Source organism: Cryptotermes secundus, unplaced genomic scaffold (genome assembly GCF_002891405.2).
Source record: "Cryptotermes secundus unplaced genomic scaffold, Csec_1.0 scaffold253, whole genome shotgun sequence".
Lineage (NCBI taxonomy): Eukaryota > Metazoa > Arthropoda > Insecta > Blattodea > Kalotermitidae > Cryptotermes > Cryptotermes secundus.
Window position 1 is genome coordinate 471,970 of NW_019721520.1, and position 21,467 is coordinate 493,436.

The window sequence follows — 21,467 nt, forward strand, 5'->3', positions numbered from 1 at the left end:
TGGTATGGACTGGATAGATCTGGCTCAGGATAGGGACCAGTGGAGGGCTCTTGTGAACACGGTGATGAACCTTCGGGTTCCATGAAATGCTGGGAAATTCTTGAGTAGCTGCAGAATTGGCGGCTCCTCAAGAAGGGCTTAAATCCATGAGTAAGTAAGTAATGTACACGTATATTATGAGCACAAAATAAAATAGTATTAGCATTTCATTAACCAGTGTTAAATATATGGAATAAGAAGAGCGCTTGTATGCGTTCATTCTTATCCTGTTCGTATGCTTTCCTGTAAAAATGAAAAACTCCTCCAACGGTAAGTTTCTTATGAGAATGAAATTGAAAATGGAAACAGGTCATTTTAATTTCTGTGGCTGTGCTGAGTTTCAGGAGCCAAGGGAGAAAGATGGTATACAGGCAGGGCAAGTCTTGTCACCGTATTATTAGCTGGGTCCCAAGAGAAAGTTAGAGAAGAGCGGATAAATAACGACATTCACTAACTCAATTTCTTGGAACTACGTACAGAATTGGAGTGGGGAGGGTTCGTTCATCCCTTCGCTTCTGTGCGGCATCACCTCCCAGATGACCTGGCCGCCACCAGAACTCTTTCATGATCTCATGCTTGCAACAGCAGCGCTTAAGGCAAAGCCGCGCTAGGACCACGTTCCAATTCTTCCCTTTCTGTCTTTCGCTTTTTTGTGTGTCTTCGCATTATGTCATATTCTTCTAATACGGAAATATTAACGAATAAGCAATGATTGTACACTTAAAACAAAAGATACTACAGAGTAACAGCCGCTAAAAGAAAAGTTGCTTTGTGAAACCTGAATTTATCACGGCCATGAAAATGAAGGCTGTTATTTTTTGAAATGTGACATTGCGTGCAAAATTCTATGGCGTAACATATCGCAAGATAGTACTATTAACAAGTTCCGCTGTTTTGAAGGTTCTTCGCATTATTTTCATGTTTCTTAGTGTTCATTTTCTGATTCACATTGTGGTTTTCTGCGTCAATACACCATGTAGTTTTATAAGTAAATTCAATTGTCTTAGATGAACTCACTTCCCCTATCTTCTATCCTGAATGTGAAGATAGTACCCCCCCTCCGAAACACTGACACCCATATCAGACAACAAAGTTTTATAATCTCGAATTCCGTATAAAAATTATGTTAGATTATTATGTTATACTGTACTGATATTGATAATGGTAAGGTCTATGCCTTAATAACGTTCCAAAAATCAGAAAATATTTAGAAAATTAATAATTAAGTAAATTGTCTTGCCTAAATAAGTTTTCATATATAGCTTTAAAGTTTCGCGAATATTTTCAAATATTCTCATTCTCTATAGTTTTCTAATAAGATATTCCAGTGTTGTATTATATGTATTTGATACAAAAGCAATTTCGTGGGGTAGTTATTCATCTGTCCTAATAGGCCCGTCTTGACAGTTAATATTTTGTTTATTATGGTTTCCTGTTGCTGCTATCGGTATCGAACTCGGAACTGTTTACATATTAATAAAAGGTCAAACTAAGAGGTCACTAACACGATAAACTACAATAATTTTCAAGTTACTGACACCTGTATTAAGCGTCCGTCGCTCGGTCGGTATAGTTCGCTTACTGACTAAAGGCCACGGAGTTTGTTTGTTTGTTTGCATTAAGCATCCCATTCCAGTAGCACCAAACTCAAGAAGCAGTGAACAGAATAACCGAGTTCTGTCTCACAGATGACTATTTTCAGTAAGCGCCGTTACCACTAGGCAGCTTCTTCGACATATGTGTTGCACAGCGAAGTCTAACTAATTCGTCGAGGCATTTTGTGTACTGTTTTGCTGTTATTTGTGTATACATATGTGATCTAATTAAAGATGTTATTTATACTACTTTTCATAAATAGCATAAATAACTGGATTCCAATTATTAACAGTACCCCGACAGTTTCTACAGGTTGGAAGATGGAAGGATCGGAGTTCGGGTACCGGTAGGGTCAAGAATTTTCTCTTTTCTATCTCGTCCAGACCTGCTCTAAGGCCCACCCAGACTCCTATCCAATGAGTACCGGGAGTTCTTTCCCTCGGGGTAAATCGGTAGGGGCGTGAAGCTGACCATTCACCTCCAACTAGTGCCGAGGTCAAGAAAATGTGGATTTATACATCCATTTCCCCATACGCCTTCATGGCGTAGTGCTTAATTAGTTAAGCACAGGGAGAAATTTACCTTTACTCCGACAGTTTGCCAAATCAAGTCATAACAAAACAGTTTAACCATTTTAAGTATTCTTGAAATGTATATCATTTTACAGCAACTTTGTTCACGAAATGAAAGCCGCAGGAATGGACGTAGGTCATATGGTCATAATTTTTATGACCTGCATTTACTAGTGTTAATGAGGTCACCATGAGCGGGCCGGCAGATATATTTGTGTTCAATCAAGTCGAACGCAGCTGTAAGTACTGCAGCTCTTGAAACCCCAGCAGGTTCCAGTAAAGTGGTACACAGCAGCGGAACGTATTCAGTGTCTTTTGACGTCCTCCAAGGGAAAATCAATGTGAGTATGGTCAAGCGAACGAGGTGGCCGAATGATTGGTCCGCTCTTATCAACTTATTTAGCTGAAGAATTGCGATCCAATAATTCCAACACTACCTTGTGGAAGTATGTAGGCATTATATTTTGTTGGAACCTCATAGCCTCAAGGTCCTCCTTTTCCAAAATATGCACGATGAATTCCTCCAACATATCTGGCTAGGTGCACAATGCCAGCCGCAATACTGTCACGTCTATTAGTGGCTAAAGACGCGGGTTTGGATATTCATCAGTCATAACTACAAATAATTAGAATACTTTCAAGATTAATGTAATTATAACACATAAATAAAGTCTTCTATATTTGTTTTAACTAGCCGTTTCTAGGTAACATATCTAAATAATGTCTATTCCTCTGCAAAGTTTTTTTTTATATGTTTCCTAGTAACGGATTTTAACACAGGAACTATAACTGTCACACTCCACATATCACTGCACTACAGCACACATAAAGTCTTTACAGACCCACTTCTTGTACTCTTCTTCAACTACGAACTTCCCGTGGCTATCTCCTAGCGAGAACTGACTGACTTGTAGGGCCGATTATCTTCAAGATAACTCCTCTACACGGACCCAACAGAAATCTTCGTTTATTTTGTTAAGGATGCGTGTTTACGACTTCGTTGCTATATCATATGAAAATCTGGCCAGAAGACCTTCTCGATGAAGTGTAACCATACCGAGAACCATTACTGAATGGTACTCGTCACAAACTTCCGAATTTTAAACCATTTACTAATTACTCATGCTGGTACTATGGAGTAGATTGTAAATTTGCAAGAAATAAGAAAAAAATATCATATGAAGGATATATTTCCACGCTACAACGTTGTTTCTACTCTTAAGCCCAGTTTTACTACCCGGAACCCTTGCAACGAGACCACTCAGTTTCTGAACTTCTCTTAAAAAGAAGTCTTTCAAGCAACAGGCAAAAATGTAATCTAATACTGTATTGCAAGGACCATATTTTTTAAATACTTAAAATAAACACATACATAATATGTATATTCATATAAACTTCCAGTTACTCAGTTGTAATATTTTGGTCTGTAGATTTCTTGAAATTTTTCTGAACTTTTCTTACATAAGAAGTAAACTGTGTCATTGGAATAAAATTAGAAGATTCATACTACAACGCAGTCATGTTTGTACTACATCTTTGGCACTGATACACACGTTTCTTACTGTTGGCAATCATCACATCGGAGAAATGTCCACACGATATTCCCCCTGATCACAGAAAGATGAAATTACGAGTAGTGCTGGCCCCTGTGGAACCATCTGTTACATGTATAATCGAGCTCTCTACACCGTTCACAAAATTTCGTACACATCATAAAGATAATAAACCGAGATGGAGGATGTTCGACAGTACATGTATTGTTTTTAAATTTCTGTTAGTTTCTGTGCTCCGTTTTCCTAATAAACCGATGTTTCATTTTCAGCAACAAAATCGCTGGCTGCTCACCTCGGTTGAATCAGAATTAAACGTGATTCTTCTTATAGAAAATATTATTACTACTAATTTTTTTCCTTTTGTTTCTCTAACAAAGAAAACGACTTTATGTATTGTACATTTCTTAATATAAAGAAGTCATTTAAGATTCTTGATGTTACAGTAGTATTTTCTTCCACAATTTTGTTCTGAATAGTTTTCACTTCACTGAAAATTTGTATTCAACAATTTCAGACTCTTCGGTTTGATTTTCTTCCCTCATATCGCTTTGTGCAAGCTACTATTTCTGTCTCATTATTAGTCTGGGTTCTTATTGTCAACTTGTCCGGGAACAGAGTTTTGTTCGTGTTGTCCTCTTTTAGTATTTGACATTGTGACAGGCTCAGTCATCTTCTCCTTTTCCTCTCTTCTTTCGTTTGGCTTTGGTTTGAGCGGACAATGCGAGCTCCTTGCGTCGTTACCCTTAGCAACAAAACCTCTTCTTCTAATGGCTTTAGTTAGCTATGTGTCCGTAACAGCACTGGGCCCTATCTGTACCTACCATGCCAATTCTCATGCACACATCTGACAAAAGATTTACTAGAGCTGAAATGTATATACGAGGTATATCAAGATTCGGAAGGGAAATAAATGTTAGGTGAAAATCCGTCTCTTGAGAGATCACAAACAGGAAGCAGCAAATTTCGTGTACATATAAGAGGAACATGGATATCTACAGATCATAAAAATATAAACTGGAATCCATGTTTCGTGCTTATGATCATGTATGATGTATGTATGTATGTCTGTGTGTGTGTATGTGTAGGAACGCTACGAAGGTTTTCATTTAGTGCAAATGTAAACTAATCACTGCTTTAATTTAGCATGACACCATTAAGAGTATTCAGGAATTGAATTACGGCTCCAACCAATCTAACCTCCGGATAGATGGCTCAGTGGGCTACATAGCCGATCAGGACGATATGCGCAGACAGAAATCTCTGCCCCCGCCTGGAATCGAACTCAGACTTTTCTGTTTTCCAGTCCGTAGGCTAATCACTGTACCGGATGAATTAACGCGTATATATGCCTCATCCTTTGTATATATGTAATTGTTTCTCTTCATGTATTTGAAGGATACCGTACAATTTGATGCTGAAATGCCAAAGGTACATTAACTTCTGTATTTCAGAAGTGATGCCTTTTTTTTAATTCGCTTAGTGGGAGGTAGAGTCCAACTGGGTCAACTCGGCACGGCGGCCACTGATTGGCCTATTTTAACCTGCCCCGGGTGATTATGATCATGCAGAATTTGGTGGAATGAAGATTGGCAGGGGAAACCGAAATACTAGGAGAAAACCCGCCCCAGGGCCACTTTGTGCACCACAAATCCCACTTGATCAGACACGGGATCGAACCCGGGCCGCTGCGGTGGGAAGCCAGCGACTAACGGCTTGAGCTATGGTGCGGCCGAGTGATGCCTTGCAATTTGCTTGAATATTATCAAGTTCTGGAGCAACCTAATGCCTCCACCGTCGAAGCAGAAGAGTATTCAGGCAGCAGGTTCCTCCGAAACGCTTGTAACGGTCTCCCAGACTAGGAGGAACACCGCCATGAGAACCTCAGATCTCCTCTACAAATAGTGAGCTCTCCGGTGAGAGGCGACAAGATGTTTCCTCGGTGACGTTCAGAAACAAGGAACTGATCCAGACCACAACATTTAATGGTTGATATCTCGTGCGTAACGTGCATGAGATCAACGTGGCATAACACGTCGCCATTCTGAAGTTAGTTTAGACATTTTCTTGGCGAACGTCCAAAATTTTACACATATGACGGCCACACATTTCCATGACTGGCCTATTATTTGGTACCTCGGCATGCCGTCAGACGGGAGGAGGGTATCATAAAAAGAAAAACTACAATGGTCATTTGTGATCAAAAGGTTAATGCAGATCAAGTTCATATTCTGAGACAAATGTTTATTACGTTGGCCACAATCAACTTAAAATATTATTCTGTTCAGTAAATGGTAAATTCAGCCATCGAGAAAGATCGCTACAGTGGAATTTAATGCACATTATCCGATGTCAAGAAAGCCTTAACGAAATGAGAACTGATTTAAGAAGCGAATCATTGACTCATATTAAGGATCATTCTTGCGTATGTAGTAATTACTGCTTCAGTGAAGAAAATGTCTGCATGTATTAACAAGATCCCTCGATTCCACTTGGAAGAATTCTCAGTCATTTCATAATTTCACAAATTATTTTCAAAAATCCATTTTAATATCAATCTCATACTATAACTGTTCCTTCCTTAACTGAGTCAACCTTCAGGGATTGGGTTTACAAATTTCCGCCTAGCCAATCGATAAGCAAAACTTCCTAGGACCTATGAACGCAATTGGAAATCAGCGTAAACAACGAAATCGAGGTGGGAAGGTGAAGTGCTTAAGATTAATTAGTTAGAAATAAGTCACATATAGAATGAGTCACAGTTCGCTGCTGATGTATATTTATTTACTTTAAAAATAGAGAAACGCTGCTGTATTAATTATTCACACTCCAAATCGATACGGTTATCACGAAACGTCTGGCTAATCGTGAGTGGAACCGTACTGGTTAATTTAGAATAAAGACCAATGTTTAAGCAAAAGATTCCACTCGCTGTAGTCAACGTAATTAGGAAAAATTAGATGTTCTTTCATATCGGAATCACTGGCCAGACGCACGGCAGGTGACCGTCCAAAACAGTAACATGTACCGAACACCCAGCTATTTCCATATCCAGAATCCAAATCAAACTTCCAAGTCCCTTCCGTAATTTCTGCTCGGATTCCTCTTGAAGGACAAAGGGGGTGGCGTGAACCCGAGGTTATATAGTTCCTTCCCTCTGTGGGCACGGCATCTTTCAAGGTGACGACACGGTAGAAACAGAAAATATACCATAAATCCCAAAGCGAGAAAATTATTTATAATTCCAAACTTGAGCAGTTATGGCCGCCATCCTTTTTCTAAACGATTTAGATTTTACTTGGACTCAAACCAAGGAAGGAATCTCTCAAAGGGCGGGTACACCACATATCACTAGGCGCCTCAGTGGCTTATTCATTTTAAAATTTTCTAACCAAAATGTTACATACATTTTCCTATTCCACTCGCTCAAACTACATATCACAACCGCCTCATGTCTCTTGACTCAGTCCGTTGAAAATGGTAGACAAGAAGGCTAAATGTTGAAGCTTATTATTACGGAACTGTTCCTATTTCTTTGCTTTTTTATCCATCTTCATTAAAAAATATCTATATATTCTTAATGTCTATGCCAGATTTCTGAAAAGAATGAATAGGACCCAACAAAATACTGTAAGGAAAAGAAAATAACAACTTGTCAGCGTCTCTCTGGTGTGGTGTGATGTCACAAGGAGCAAGTATCGGTATATTTCCAACGCCTGTTCGACCAAGCTAGTCCATACTGAGCACAGTTCAAGGGTCAAAGACTTACGGTAGATTTCGAGGGTGACGTCTCTTATAACAGGCGGAGAAAGATCTGATGACCTGGCTCTGCACTGAAGACTTTCGTTCATCAATGACCTTGAAACGCCCTTGATGAACAATCTGTTCACTGTGTAGCTCTCAGAAGTTGTTTCAGACTCGTCATCCATCAGATGTCCCTTGTGCCACCACGTCACTTGCGGCTGCGGCCGACCTTGAAGAGACAAAGCAGGATATTCAGCATGAAGATACAATTAATACTTCAAAACATATTTGGTATTTTTTTCCTCTAGCTCCCATTTTGTAACATAGGTCTGATTTCTCAGTTTCACTGATCATTTTTTTATAGACTGTAGGACTCCTTGGACGGGTGATCAGATCGTCGCAAGGACTCTCCCTAAACAAAGGACAACACAAGCACAGAACAAACGCGTACACACACAAAACATCTATGCCTTGTATGAGATGCGAACTCATGATCCCGGCTTCCGCGTGAACGAAGACAGTACATGACGTAGCCCCCTTGGCTACCGTGACCGGCTGTCTGTTAAAGGAAAGAGGTAAAAGGACTGAGCAGTTAACTAGGACGTGGCAGTCAGAAATACGTAGGTTTTCGTTTTGAAAGCGGGCACTTGGAGTCTTTTCTTAGTTTCAACTATATAGAATATATACCGTTCACGGGTAGGAAGATTGTGAATGATGAACTGAAATTCATTTAAGGCATTAATACAGCACTTCCTTAAATAAACTTAAGAAAATACTGAAAATGTAAACCGGTATAGCTTATCTTGGAACTCGGAACCTCTGAAATACAACTACTGCCCACTCGTGACATTCGATAACATTTTAAACACTTGTTACATAGAAGGATAACAATGCGTTGAAGATTAAAATCCTATGGATTGCGACGTCATATAATGTTGCTTATAGGGACAAACGTTTCAGAGGTATCTGTGGACTCCCTCTTAAGGTTAGAAGACTAAGCCATGCAAGGAAAAGTGATTCACTCACAGCCAAGCTTCTGGTCTCACCATTCTTAAAGTTATAATTGTGTGAAGTTAACACAATAATGGAAAGACATATGGACCTTAGAAAAGATATGAATTCATAGAAGGTTCTCGTGTCATCTCCGGTCTCTGTGATTAGGACTGCCGGCGTATCCGACAAAAGTAGCGCTTTTAAAAAGGGTGAAGTTGTCCCTGTGTATACTTAAGCACTACGTAATGAAGACGTATGGGGAAGTGGATGTATAGATCCACGTATTCTTGACCTTGGCACTAGTCAGAAGTGAGTGGCAAGCTTTACACTTCAGCCGCTTTATCCCCGCGGAAAGAGCCCACGATATATTTTGGATAGGAGGCTGGGTGGGCCCCAGAAAAGGTCTGGACGATGAAGAGCTGTAACACATTATAAACAGAACTTATCCAGATTACAGGAAATGTCGAAAATTGGTTCTCTTGTTCCAGACGAATTTCTGTCACATCCGTATAACCCTACGGGATTAAGAACTCATATACTCAAGTTTCGATCAGTTAATAATATTGTGATATCTTGAGCTAGTACTTGTAGTGATAATGTAAGTACTTTAGTAGTGTGTAATGTGGACAGTTCATACAAACAATGGAAATCGATCAGTTCTCGTTCCTAGGTTAACTTTCAACCGATCAGAGTGGCCGCGCGGTCTAAAGCATAAACTGCCTTCGTCCGCTCAAACACTTGGATCGTGGGATCGAATCTAATTTGAGGCATGGGTGTCTGTGTGTCTTTATTCTGTGTTTGCTCCGTCCTTTGTGCAGACACCCCGTCCGAGAAGTCCTAACTAATGCGCAAAAAAAACAAAAAACAAAAAAAACAAGAAAATAAAAAAAGCGACCAAAGCCCATCAAAGGGCTGCAGACCCATAGATATAGGTAGATAGGTTACCTTTCAAAACTTCGAAACACGAAATTCAACAAAATAATCCTTAAAAATTCATTTTCTACCTAACAAAAAACAAATCGACTGTCCATTACAAGACCAAACAGTTAAAGCTGTTTAGGAAAATAATCAGTCTTTGTTGGGTCACTTGGCAGTGTAGTCGGTTGAGGCACTATGCTACAAGGCGGATCGGAGTCCCGATGAAGTGGAAATCTTCAACTGACCTAATCCTTCCGCCGCACTATGGCCCTGGTGTCGAATCAATCTCTAACAGAAGTAGGGAATAGAACATATGATCTTCCTGTTTGTAGCTTAGTGCCTCAACCAAACACGCTGCGGCGTGCCACGCTCGTCATTTCTAGAATTCCGAAACTGAGTGACCTGAGTTCACTCGAAAAGTGGCTGTATCTTCCATCTGAACCGCTCAGCGCTTTTCGGGTGCTCTCACATATTGCACTGTACTGCTTTTCGTACGAAATGTCCTCTACTGTCTGCACTGAACATCAAGAGACAGTCTTATTAAGGAGGCCCAAACAGAACATGGCCGGTCACGGTAGCCGAGCGGTTTAAGCCATGTACTGTCTTCTCTCGCTTCGAAACAGGGATCGTGGGTTCGAATCCCACTCAGAGCATGGATATTTAGTTTGTGTGTGTGCGTTCTTCTGTGTTTGTGTACAGGTAGAGGCCTTGCGACGAGCTGATCACCCGCCCAAGGAGTCCTACTGAATGTGTAAGATCTAGAAAAACCGAAGTGAACGGAGAAGTTCATGGAGGTAGGCCTAGGCTCACTGGGGCTGTAGTGCCAAGGAAAAAAAAAACAGAACAGTCCAGCTGAACAGATGCATACGAGCATTCACTGTACAACTGACAATAGAGATAGCAATAACAATATCCTGATAGGAAATAATGGCAGGAGAGTGGACTAAACTGTACCTTGAGGAGCTATATAATTTATATTGTAAGAAGGAAAAAGTAACATATTTGGGGGGATATGAGAAATGCACATGAAATTCGGTCGGACGATCTGAAGATAAGAGGCCACTCTGAGACCTAAGCATAGACAGAAGGATAAATTTAAATGTATCTTAAAGAATTAGAATGTGAAGACGTGAACTAGGTTCGAATGGCTGAGAACTTGATACAATGATAGGCTTATTTGAACATGGTAATGAACCTTCGGATTTAAACGCGGAGAATTTCTTGACCAGATGAGCGACTATTAGTTTATTAAGAAGAGTTGTGAAGATTGCGAGGAGTTAGTTTGTTGTTAATAGCATATTCTTACAGAAAATAGGCCCACTACATAAAACCCACAAGAAATGAGCCATCGTGACAACTTGGCATGTAACTCACCTCCCATCACGTGACAGGACAAAACCAAATCGTAATCCTCCAGAAAGGGACCAGCCACCCCAGTTACCTCTTTGCCTTTATCATCATAAATCTTTGGCTTTGAAGGCGGAACTGAAAAAGACAGCGAAATACATATTGCACTACAAGACGGTAAATTGTTTACGTTGGAAATTTAATTATGTATTATTAATTTATGCAATTAATATCAAATAGACCATTACTAGTAGAATTTTGAACATGTATGCGTGTCTGTGCACAAAATATGAACAGTTGAAAGATTATCATTACATAAATTTTAGGAACTAAAGTTTCGACAAGAGTCACCATCTGGTCTTATGTTATATCTTCATCCAGTTCAGTTCACTTCCTAAAACCCATTTTCTTAAGATGCATTTTAATATTATCCTACTACTTGCGCGTAGACTCCGGAAAGTGCTTTCTTTGAGGCTTTCTTTGTTTCGTCTTTGCGTATTACACTCCATAATCATAATTAATTTGATCACCTTTACCATAACAGACACGATCATAAAAAAATAAAAAAATAACTTAATAAAAGTAACAGAACCAAATTACTTATAGATCTTACATTTAAAATAATATAATTAGTACAGCATACATTATAATATATTAATTCAATACTGAATAAATTAGTTCAGAACTCGACATGTGAATATGTTCGCTGTTAGAATTAATTACAAGTACATAATTATTAAAATGATTGTACGAGTAAATAAAAACCCGAGTTTCGAAAATAGGTAATCACATATGTGACTATTATGAAGATTTATTTGTATTAATAATAAAAAAGAGTCGTCATCAACTGGTTGCAAAGCATCAAGTTTACTTGAGAAATTTCAGTTGTTTTTTCCGTCTAAAAACGTAATAAATCCAGTGAGCAAGTATTCATACACTCTCAGTAACTGAATCCCTTTATAAGTTTGAAGTATAAAAATTAAAGCGCCGTTTTAAATCGAAAATATCCGTGCTTAGTTCCTTTCACGAAGGCAGGTTGCTGCCCTGATGACTTGCCTACTATGGTGAGGTTGACGCGGAAGTTCCTGGTGGGGGAGTCTACGAAGTCCACTCGGCAACGGAACACTCCTTCATCTTGGACGCCGACATTGTTTACCTGCAGGCGTGCAGGATATACTCCCGACGTCTGGAAGTAAGTCCTGGCTCCCAGGTCATTGCTAATAAACGAGTGATTCGCCGACTCCAAGCTCCCGCCACGAGCATCCAGACTGAGGACAAAACACAGCGACCGACGCCTTCATTTACAAAGCAAGTTGCTCAAAGCATCTAACACACTTCTAAGTACAGATCTCTCCCGTACATAGGACACATCCTTGCAATTACATCACATTAGTCTGTCGTGATTTATCTGGGTACTTACAAGTGAGATCGGAAATTTAATAAACGGTCCAGCCCGATCTGGGGTTCACATAACCTGCTATCCAATGAATATCGGGGCTCTTTCTCAGGGGGTAAAGCGGCCGGGGCGTGAAGCTGACCACTCACCTCCATCTAGCGCCGAGGTCAAGAAAATGTGGATCTATACATCCACTCCCACATATACCTTCACGGCGTAGTGTTTAATTCGTTGAACAAAGGAACATATTTTATTTTTTTTATACTGTACTAAACAGAATTGAGCCTGTCACGGTAGCTGAGCGGTCTAAGGCATGTACTGTCTTCGCTCGCTCGGAAACCGGGATCGTGGGTTCGAATCCCAAACAAGGCATGGATGTTTGTTATGTGTATGTGTTTATTCTGTGTTTGTGTTGTGCCGTGTTTAGGTAGAGGCCTTGCGACGAGCTGATCACCCGTCCAAAGAGTCCTACCGTATGTAAAAGTGACCAGTGAAACTGAGATATCCGCCCTGTGCTGAAAGTGGGAACGACAGGATGGAAGAAAAACAGAATTGAAGTTACTGTAATCAGATGGGGACTTGTAAGTACGGCAAAGAAGCTGGATACATTTCATAACGAGTTAATGTATTGGAGTCGTGATAATCAAATATCGCACCGGATCTAAATATATCATGGCCGTGACTATGAAGAGAAGTATCTTCTCGGTTTTAACGACATACAAAACTATATGGTTCTACAATTCAAAGATCGTTTCGTGCTGTATATAAACGAAGTATTTAAAATCCAAAATTGTATACCTCGTCAGATCGAACAAGATAGAAATTTACTACCTCTGTCCACTGTCCATACGCTAACCTACTTGCGAAGAGACGCATGTTTCTGAAACTTGATCTCATATGTGAAAATTGAGTTTCTCACAGAGGTGATTATGAAGTTTACAGTCTTCTAGGATATTACTCAATGTATTATAAGGTAAATTTCTATTAGAATATATGACGAAAATCTGCAACGAAAAGTGCCCTTTGTGTTTTTACCCGACCCTTCAACTTAAATTCTGATAACGGTAGTAAAGCACACTATATTAAAACCTATGTTATCGACAAAATAAAAATTGTTTACAATACATTTTCAAAGCTCGTAAGACAGCAAGATTATGTGGCGCTATAGAATAATGTTTATGGGGTGTATTTCCCTCTTGGTTTGATTTCCCTTGATATGGCCGAGAGAGGGTATTTAATGCCTTAAGACCTCCTTAACGGAACTTAATAGCACATATTATGTTTATCGCCAGTATCACAGGCAGTGTCTCGCTCAGTTCCTCCCTTGGCCACATCGAAGACACCCGTTAACCCTCCCAACTCTTTTACAACAGTAGTTTGTTTTATAAATCTGTTATCTGCACATTTAATAACTACAGACATGATAGCATACCCAGTTCTAGCTGCAATGTGAATAAACAGGTTTTATGACTAAACTGAGCAATAATATGACAGTTAATCGGATTTCGTGCATATAGGAGATACACGTGGTAGCGTAGTTGGTTGAGGCAATATACTACAAACCGGAAGGTAGCGGGTTCCAATCCAAATGAGGTCACTGGGTTTTTCAATTGATCTAATTCTTACAGCCGCATTATGTCCCTGGGGTCGACTCAGCCTCTAACAGAAATAAGCATGACGAATCTTCCTGGGGGCCGGTGCATAAGGCTGAAAACCTCACCGCCATCTGTAAGCTGATTGTATAGAAAAACATGGCAGCCTCGACGTCTCACAACCCTATGGGCCTCTGCGACTTGTTACAGGAGTAGCATTACCTCTTTAGTAGATAATCAGTAAAGCACTGAAGGGTTGCTGATGTTACTGTAAAAGGTTTCCAACTATGACCCAGTACATTGATCAGTGGAGGACCTAGAGGCTTGTTTTCAAAAACAAAATTTTTCCTATTGACGATTGATTTTGTTCTCGAGTAGTGTCACAATTGACGGCTTCTCAAGAAGGGTTCAGCTCCGTAAAGTAAGTTAGAAGTTCATTAGTAACGATTAGTAATCATTACGTATTAGGAATGAACAAGAAACAAGAACGGAATTTTGACTTACTTATACAGTAACTTCTGGGGACAGAAAAAGTAAAAGGGATGTCTATTTCAATGCACTTGCAATACTGACAATTCAGCTTTGAATCCGGAACCTCCACCAAAATTTTGTTTTTTCTATCCCTTACGAGTATAGTGATTTTCTGTCTAAGTCTCTTTTAAGTCATTACTGAAATATGAGGATAAACAACTGAGACATAACTGGATCAACATCTATAAAGTACAAGGGAAACCATAACTTGTCAAATCTGCATTTTGATACAAAACTACTTACTTCTACCTTGACTGATTAGGGTCTCTGGTCTGTTCCCATTCAGAATTAGTTCTGCTCGTAGAGTCGGTAGGACTCCTTCGGCGAGGGATCAGCCCTTCGTGAGGCTTCTACCTAAACAGGAAAACACGATCGCAGAAAAATGCAGACAGACCTCCATGCTTGAAGTGGAATTGAACCCATGATCCCAGTGTTTGAGCAGGAGAAAGAATTTCATACCTTAGACCGCGCGGCCAATACAGAGCTTCTAAATGACAACAGAATAAATTTTGCACGAAATGCATGAAGGGAAATGTGAAGGCATTCACATGTCTCAAATAAGACTCCTCCATCCCCCTGTTTAATTACCACAAAGCCGCATACACACTCTATGGAAATGTGTCTGCATGGACAGTACCCATAGTTGGCCCTGTGGGGGTGGGGTGAGAAGTGCTATTACAGCCATGGGCTGTAATGTGTTCGTGCAGTGGTGCGTGCTCCTAGTACTCTGCTGTGCTGATGAGTGAGTAGTTGAGGGAGTGACAAAGAGTGAGAGCCAGGAATACAGAGAGAGTGGACAGTTACCAGGGAGGGAATTCAATGTCCGGCCTCTACATATAACTTTCTCGAATCAAATCTCTATTTATATTAGAACTGTGGACTCAGCAAACTCCAACATTACGTGGCACAACGTGAAATGAAATTTTTGTCTCAGCAAATTTTGTTAATACACATGATTTGTGAAAATATCTTTGGCGGAGTCTTAATTTTAATAAAATCTTTTCAGGAAATATCGTGTGTCATTTTGAAGTAATACTTCGACATTTCTGGTATTATCTTTGCTTCCACCTTCAAGGAATACTCAAATTTATCCCTGATAATGAAGACATAGTCTTCGAAGCATCGGAGTTCTACCCCACTATGACGTGATTGGCAGGCTGAGAGATATTTTTTATATTCAAAATAAATATCTCTGGATTATCAGAACACTTCAATATAAGTTTAAACTGTGGTATTCTTTGTTGTGATACCGTATAGCCTTGTACAGAAATATCAAAATTCGTAAACATGTTGCCTCAACTTTTAATCATGACGATGGAAGCAGAACGTTCCTCCGAAACTTCGGTATCCACATACAGCAATACACACTGTCAAAATCCTGAAGACCAGAACATGAAAAACTACCGCCATCTTAAACAATTCTCAGATCTGAAAATATTTGAAAAAACCCAAAGTTCTAAATCACTGAAATTGTAAAACTTCTGAATTTTTCGAAAATCCAAAATTATTTTCTAGTGTTTTAAAAGTTTCGGAAATGTTCAATAATTGCAATATTCTGAAGTTTAGAAATTTCATAACTTGGTCAAGTTCGTGCAGTTTCGTATTACTCTTGAGAGAGTGCAGTCGTTGCAGAAGTTCAGTTTTGTGTCCGTAGGAAGGAAATACATTCTTATATGTTGCAGCCACTCAATGATATCTTTTTTCTTTCGGATGATTTGATGCCCCCTTTTATTGGCCATTTGGTTAATTTCGTACTGTATCGTATTATTCCTAAAGGGGGCAATCGCTGCAGAAATGCATATCCTGTTTCAGTAGAAGGGAAATATTCCCTCAGTTACAGCAAATGAGTGAAATCTTGTTTTCTGCTGGAGATGCTATTCATCAAAATTACTGTACCTGAATGATAGCTCAGATTTTCCAATTTATTTTACTCCCATACTCCGAGAAATTAATACATTTATTTAGGTACCAATCTTGAATGATATAATGATACAAATTCCGTCCCAAGTGCAAACAATATATGATGAGTCCTTGATCTTGTTCCTCTTCACTACATGTTTCGGCCTCAGACGGCCATCATCAGGTCTATAACACTCACGTTGCTGTCACACTGCACCCAGCCCAAAATTAACATTTAAAACACTTTCCTTGTTATTATCAACATTTACTTCGTTGATATGTGTCTGGTTTGTAGATTATTTTACACACGTTAATTTTGACGTACCTGTAGCAGCACTATAAAATCTTTAGTTCTAATTTTAAAATCCTTTAAAATTTTTCTCCAAATTTTAAATTTAAAACTGTTAGGGTTACTCGCCCTATGTCTAAAGTGCTGCAGCGGCTAGTTCTTGTTTCCACACTGTATAGGTGTTATCCTGTGTAGTCTTCCTGTGTGCGTGCCGCTGTTATTCTTTACTACGTGGGACGGAATTTGTATCATTATATCATTTATCGTATGGAGTGCAACAGGATGCTTAAATATAATATTGTAACCAATCTTGAAATGTGTGATCGATTTTCAGGGGTCGATTTTCGAACGGAACACCCACTTTCTCTTAGATATGAAACCAGTACTAGCCTACCCTGAGTGGCTTCATTTCCCTACAGCAAAACCTCACTATCCCTGCGTGAATTTTTCGAGATATATTCAACTGTGTGATTCTGATTTACCCAAGTTTCACCCAGGGAGAACACTGGTTGGCTGTCACCGCGCATCCCTCGCAGTAACCTCAAGCTTGCCACAACAATGTCACCTCGCTTCATGAGTTCGGGAAGCCAAAATGCTTTCTTAGTCATAAAGAGGAAGGAACTGAACGCTTATGCGCTATTTTTTCTCTAAAAGCAAAAGCTGTTTTCTTGGCAGTAGCCTCTGTCATAATATTCTAAAACAGTTCTGCGTGAAATATCTTTTGGAAGTTGTCTAGGTCTGTCGCCCTTTTTGGAATGTTTATGTGCTTTCTGGGTGATGAAACAATTTATTTTCTTTGCCTTCTTGCATATGCACGAAGCAGTCGACTTGCTTACAACCCACCCTTCGACTGTCAGGTCCTGGCATTTAGAAGAGCCCAGTCTCCTTTGTTTCTCTTCAAACAAGTGTTTCTTAAAGGTACTGTACACATTAAAATCTATTTCGCGAAATACTATCGTAACCGTTGGAGCGACCTCTACCACTTGTACTCGGCTTACTAACCGACATGTCTCATTAGAAAAATTTTGAATAATGAACTATATACAAAATAACTGACGTATATATCTCCATACATTTAAGTCTATTAAAACGGTAAAAGTGGAGCCCGTATAGCGCGGTCGGCATAGCGACTGGCTACAAGCTGAACGACCGAGGGGTCGGAGGTCGAGTCTCGGTGGAGACAAGAATTTCTCTTCTCCAAGTCGTCCCAGACTGACTCTGGGCTCCACCCAACTTCCTATCCAATGGGTACCGGGTGCTCTTTCCCCAGGGGCAAAGCGACCGCGGAGTGAAGCTGACCAATCACCTTCAACTAGGGCCGAGGTCAAGAAAATGTGGATTTATACATCCATTTCCCCATACGTCTTCATGACGTAGTGCTTAATTAGTTAAGCACAGGAGCAACTTTACTTTAAAACGGTAATAGATTTAACACAAAAAATCAACAGCAGGTTGTCTACCCCAACTGAAAAATAAACGTTCATGTAACACTCTTATCAGGAGCGCATGACAAACCGAATGATAATTGTTCTTTGTCTTGAGTTCATTGTTTATGTTAAAAAAGACCGAGGAGGCCAGCTCGTGGGATGTGAAATAGTGCACAGTTTCAAGAAGTGTGGACGAGATAAAAAAAAAAGGGCTACACCCAAGTTATCTGAAATGAAAAAATAGACACCCGGCACAACTTAAGATGCCAAAGATTACTTAGAAAGCTGGAAGCAAATGATTGAGCCTTCTAGAAACTACGCTTCACCAAATACAAAATCACTCTTTAACTGTATCCTGAATGCATTGCCTAAGAAGCGTTATGAGAAACGCGACCGCCTCGGATAAATTAAAACAATGATTACAAGAAAATTTTCCAAAGCCGTGAAGTTCTAACCGCTTGAGCTAGAAACATGGGATTTACTCCTACACATTTAGAAAATAGTAGCTCTTCATATAAATACGTCGTTCTTCTGAGTGCATGCAAAGTTTGTCCGAGCGCACATGACATTTGAGTTGAAACGCTCAGTGGCAGGCTTCAAATGGGCAACACAAAGAGTCTCTTACTGGGTGGTACGGTAACCGTGGCCACGTCAAGAGATTTGAATCCTGTTATAGCCTACAGTACCATGTTCCCTCCTATGTTATTTCTAACATATACAGTGACGGGCCTGAATCCTAAGTGTTTTGTGTAAGTTCGAGTAATTTATTGACTCTCTTTGCTAAATCATCTGCCTTAAAGCCTGAGAATTCTATTTAATATATGCGTGGTCTTGGTTTAACCTTATTTCGTTTCGCGCATTTTTCTCATTATTTCTTTATATTTCAGTATTGTAAATAATAAAGTTTGCCGGTCACGGTAGCTGAGCGGTCTAAGGCATGTACTATCTTCGCTCGCTTAGAAACCGGGATCGTGGGTTCGAATCCCACTTAGGGCATGGATGTTTAGTTTGTGTGTGCGTTTTTCTGTGTTTGTGTACAGGTAGAGGCCTTGCGACGAGCTGATCACCCGCTTAAGGAGTCCTACCGAATGTGTAGGATCAAGAAAAACCGAAGTGAACGGAGAAGTTCATGGAGGTAAGCCTAGGACAACTGGGGCTGTAGTGCCAAGGAAAAAAAAATAATAAAGTTTAGGTCTATATTTCAAACCACAAGTCAATTTTCTGTGGATTAAAATCATAATTACTATCTTGTGCCCGCGGTAGTCCTTATTCCACGCTATCTGAAAACGTGGTAACAATTATCGAAATCAATTCAGAAGGAAAATGAAAAAGAAAAGGAGTCACAAAAATTGCAGAAATGATAACACAGTCTAGATACAAGCAGCCAATGTCTACTCCAAATTTATAAGATATGATTACTATTCAGGTTTCGCAATAAAACCTATTGTGCTCTCTACAGAACACTATTTCCTTTTGCTCGATCCTGAATGCGAATCAGCACAGGCCGTAGTTCACTTGTCTTGGCAGCTATGTGAACCGGTGGCGCTGTGGTGGGAACTACGAGAGGTGAAGCGTGTAATTTGTAATGTTTCTTTTCTGTTCTCTCTCTTTCTTTTCCCTTTCTTGTTCTAAAAAGGCTTGCACTGTCCCGTGGGCCATGCTTCCGGCTCGGCCATGCTGCCTACATTGGTGATGGATGGGACAATTTGAAATATTTTTTATTACGTTTTCCTCTCCTATGTTTTAACCCTATAATAAATCTAGGCGTTCATAACAACTGTTAGAGAATCAGAATTGTTGCTGTTTTTATTCTTGATGACGAAGCATTCTTCCGCTGATTAATTAAATTATTTTACGTGGACGCAAATTCCACTGACAGGACAGTAAACACTTCTATTCTTGAAACCGCACAGGAACACAAGACAATCTGAGAAGAAATATCCACTTTCTTCTCTTTCACTCTAATTTGAGAATCTGGTACGACAACTGGGGGGGGGGAAACTTTAGTAAGTGTGATTATATGCAATGAATACAATTTTGGAGGCCTCAGTGTTGGTGTTACTGATTTATGAAGTGCGTCGTTGTGATGGTCAGAGACGGCATGATATACGTACTTACCAAGTTTCATTAGGATTGTTGTAGCATTCAGGTAACATTAAGGCCCATCTCAATAGCCTCTTTCATAAATCTCTCCCGTGTGTCTGTGTGTTTGTATATGTATCCCTTATCATTGTCAGGCAATGTCACGGTAAAAACGTTACCGCGGCAACAAATAATCAGGTAACAATAAAAGAATTGCTATGTGCCTCCTTTCCTATGCGGTCTGTATCGTGTCAATGAAATTAGGTGATTAGTAACTTCCATAACTTTTATTTTTACAAGAAATTCACACCAGGGCCACAGTGATCACCAGCAGTAGACTGAGGATGTAATGTGCGGGAACGTATCGAATACAGGAGCGTATCATGGAAGGCCAATCGATTTTTGCTTTTAACCAGAGAAAGACTGGCTTCGTGTGTGTCGATCCAGGGGACCAGACGGGAGTCCAAACAGGAATCAGGAGTGCTGCAAGCCCACTGGAAGCCACCGTGACTGTTTGAATAATTACATACATGAGTATTCAAGAAGAGACAGGTAACTTGTTAATTGATAGAAATTAGAAGTGATGGCTTATCCCTACCATTGATTTACGTTGAAGGCCAAAAAGAGAAGACAAGGAAAGCGAATTCTGTGATCGAGCGTTAGAATTCCCCATACATACGATTTTTTATGTATGTATCATTTTCCGCCATGTTTCCTGAGTACTTGTGTTTAAACTCCGATCACGGCCACCAAGAGACCGTTTGCTCAACTACTGCCTATTCAGTGAGATTCAGGTATTTATTCAGAGACAAAGACGGAAGAGGAACAAGGCTCAGCACATCTGTATACAAAGTGCAGATGAACAACATATACGTAAATAACTGCTCCGTCATGTACTGCTAATATGACATGATTACTGGCCTATGTTCCGTTTTAGTAATCATTAGCTTCCATGTTTACGTCCTACCATAGTATTTAATGCTGCCATGATTCAACCAACATCTCTCTCTTGTCCAATGATACCCACCCCACGTTGCCATAACAACCACAACCATCGGTTGTTTTATACTAGTTGAGTGGTCTGATAATTATGATCGCTGTGTGAATGAAGTCGGTTCCCTGAAAACAATCAGTGCTACGCAGGTCCACCCCCAAATGCCATAACAAAAACACACCAAAGACAAATCGATCGAATGTCAGTCGCAGTTCAGTGAGTACTCTGGCTTCGCATTCCGAAAAATAACGGGGTTAGATGCCGGTCAAAGGTGTCTGGGCGGTCTAAGGCATGTATTGTCTTCGCTCGCTCGGAAGCCGGGATCGTGGGTTCGAATCCCACTCAGGGCATGGATGTTTGTGTGCGTTTTTCTGTGTTTGTGTACAGGTAGAGGCCTTGGGACGAGCTGATCACCCGCCCAAGGAGTTCTACCGAATATCTAAGATCTAGTAAACCGGAGTGAAATGGAGTTTCATTGGGGTAGACCAAGGCCCAAAT

At 40.0% G+C, this 21,467-nt stretch overlaps 1 protein-coding gene across 3 annotated transcripts in view; it reads right to left on the bottom strand.

Annotated features, from left to right (window-relative positions):
* The window catches only part of LOC111875430 (hemicentin-2), a 462,602-nt gene that overhangs the window by 358,902 nt on the left and 82,233 nt on the right, over window positions 1–21,467 (bottom strand). For all 3 annotated transcript variants that reach the window (XR_004514196.1, XM_033755808.1, XM_033755807.1), the window contains 3 exons: window positions 11,816–12,027; window positions 10,787–10,897; window positions 7,527–7,730 (listed from right to left, as the gene is read on the bottom strand). Coding sequence is in view for 2 of the 3 variants with exons in the window: in XM_033755808.1 (XP_033611699.1) it covers window positions 7,527–7,730; window positions 10,787–10,897; window positions 11,816–12,027 (527 nt within the window). In the remaining variant the exon portion in view is untranslated. The remainder of the gene's footprint in view (window positions 1–7,526; window positions 7,731–10,786; window positions 10,898–11,815; window positions 12,028–21,467) is intronic.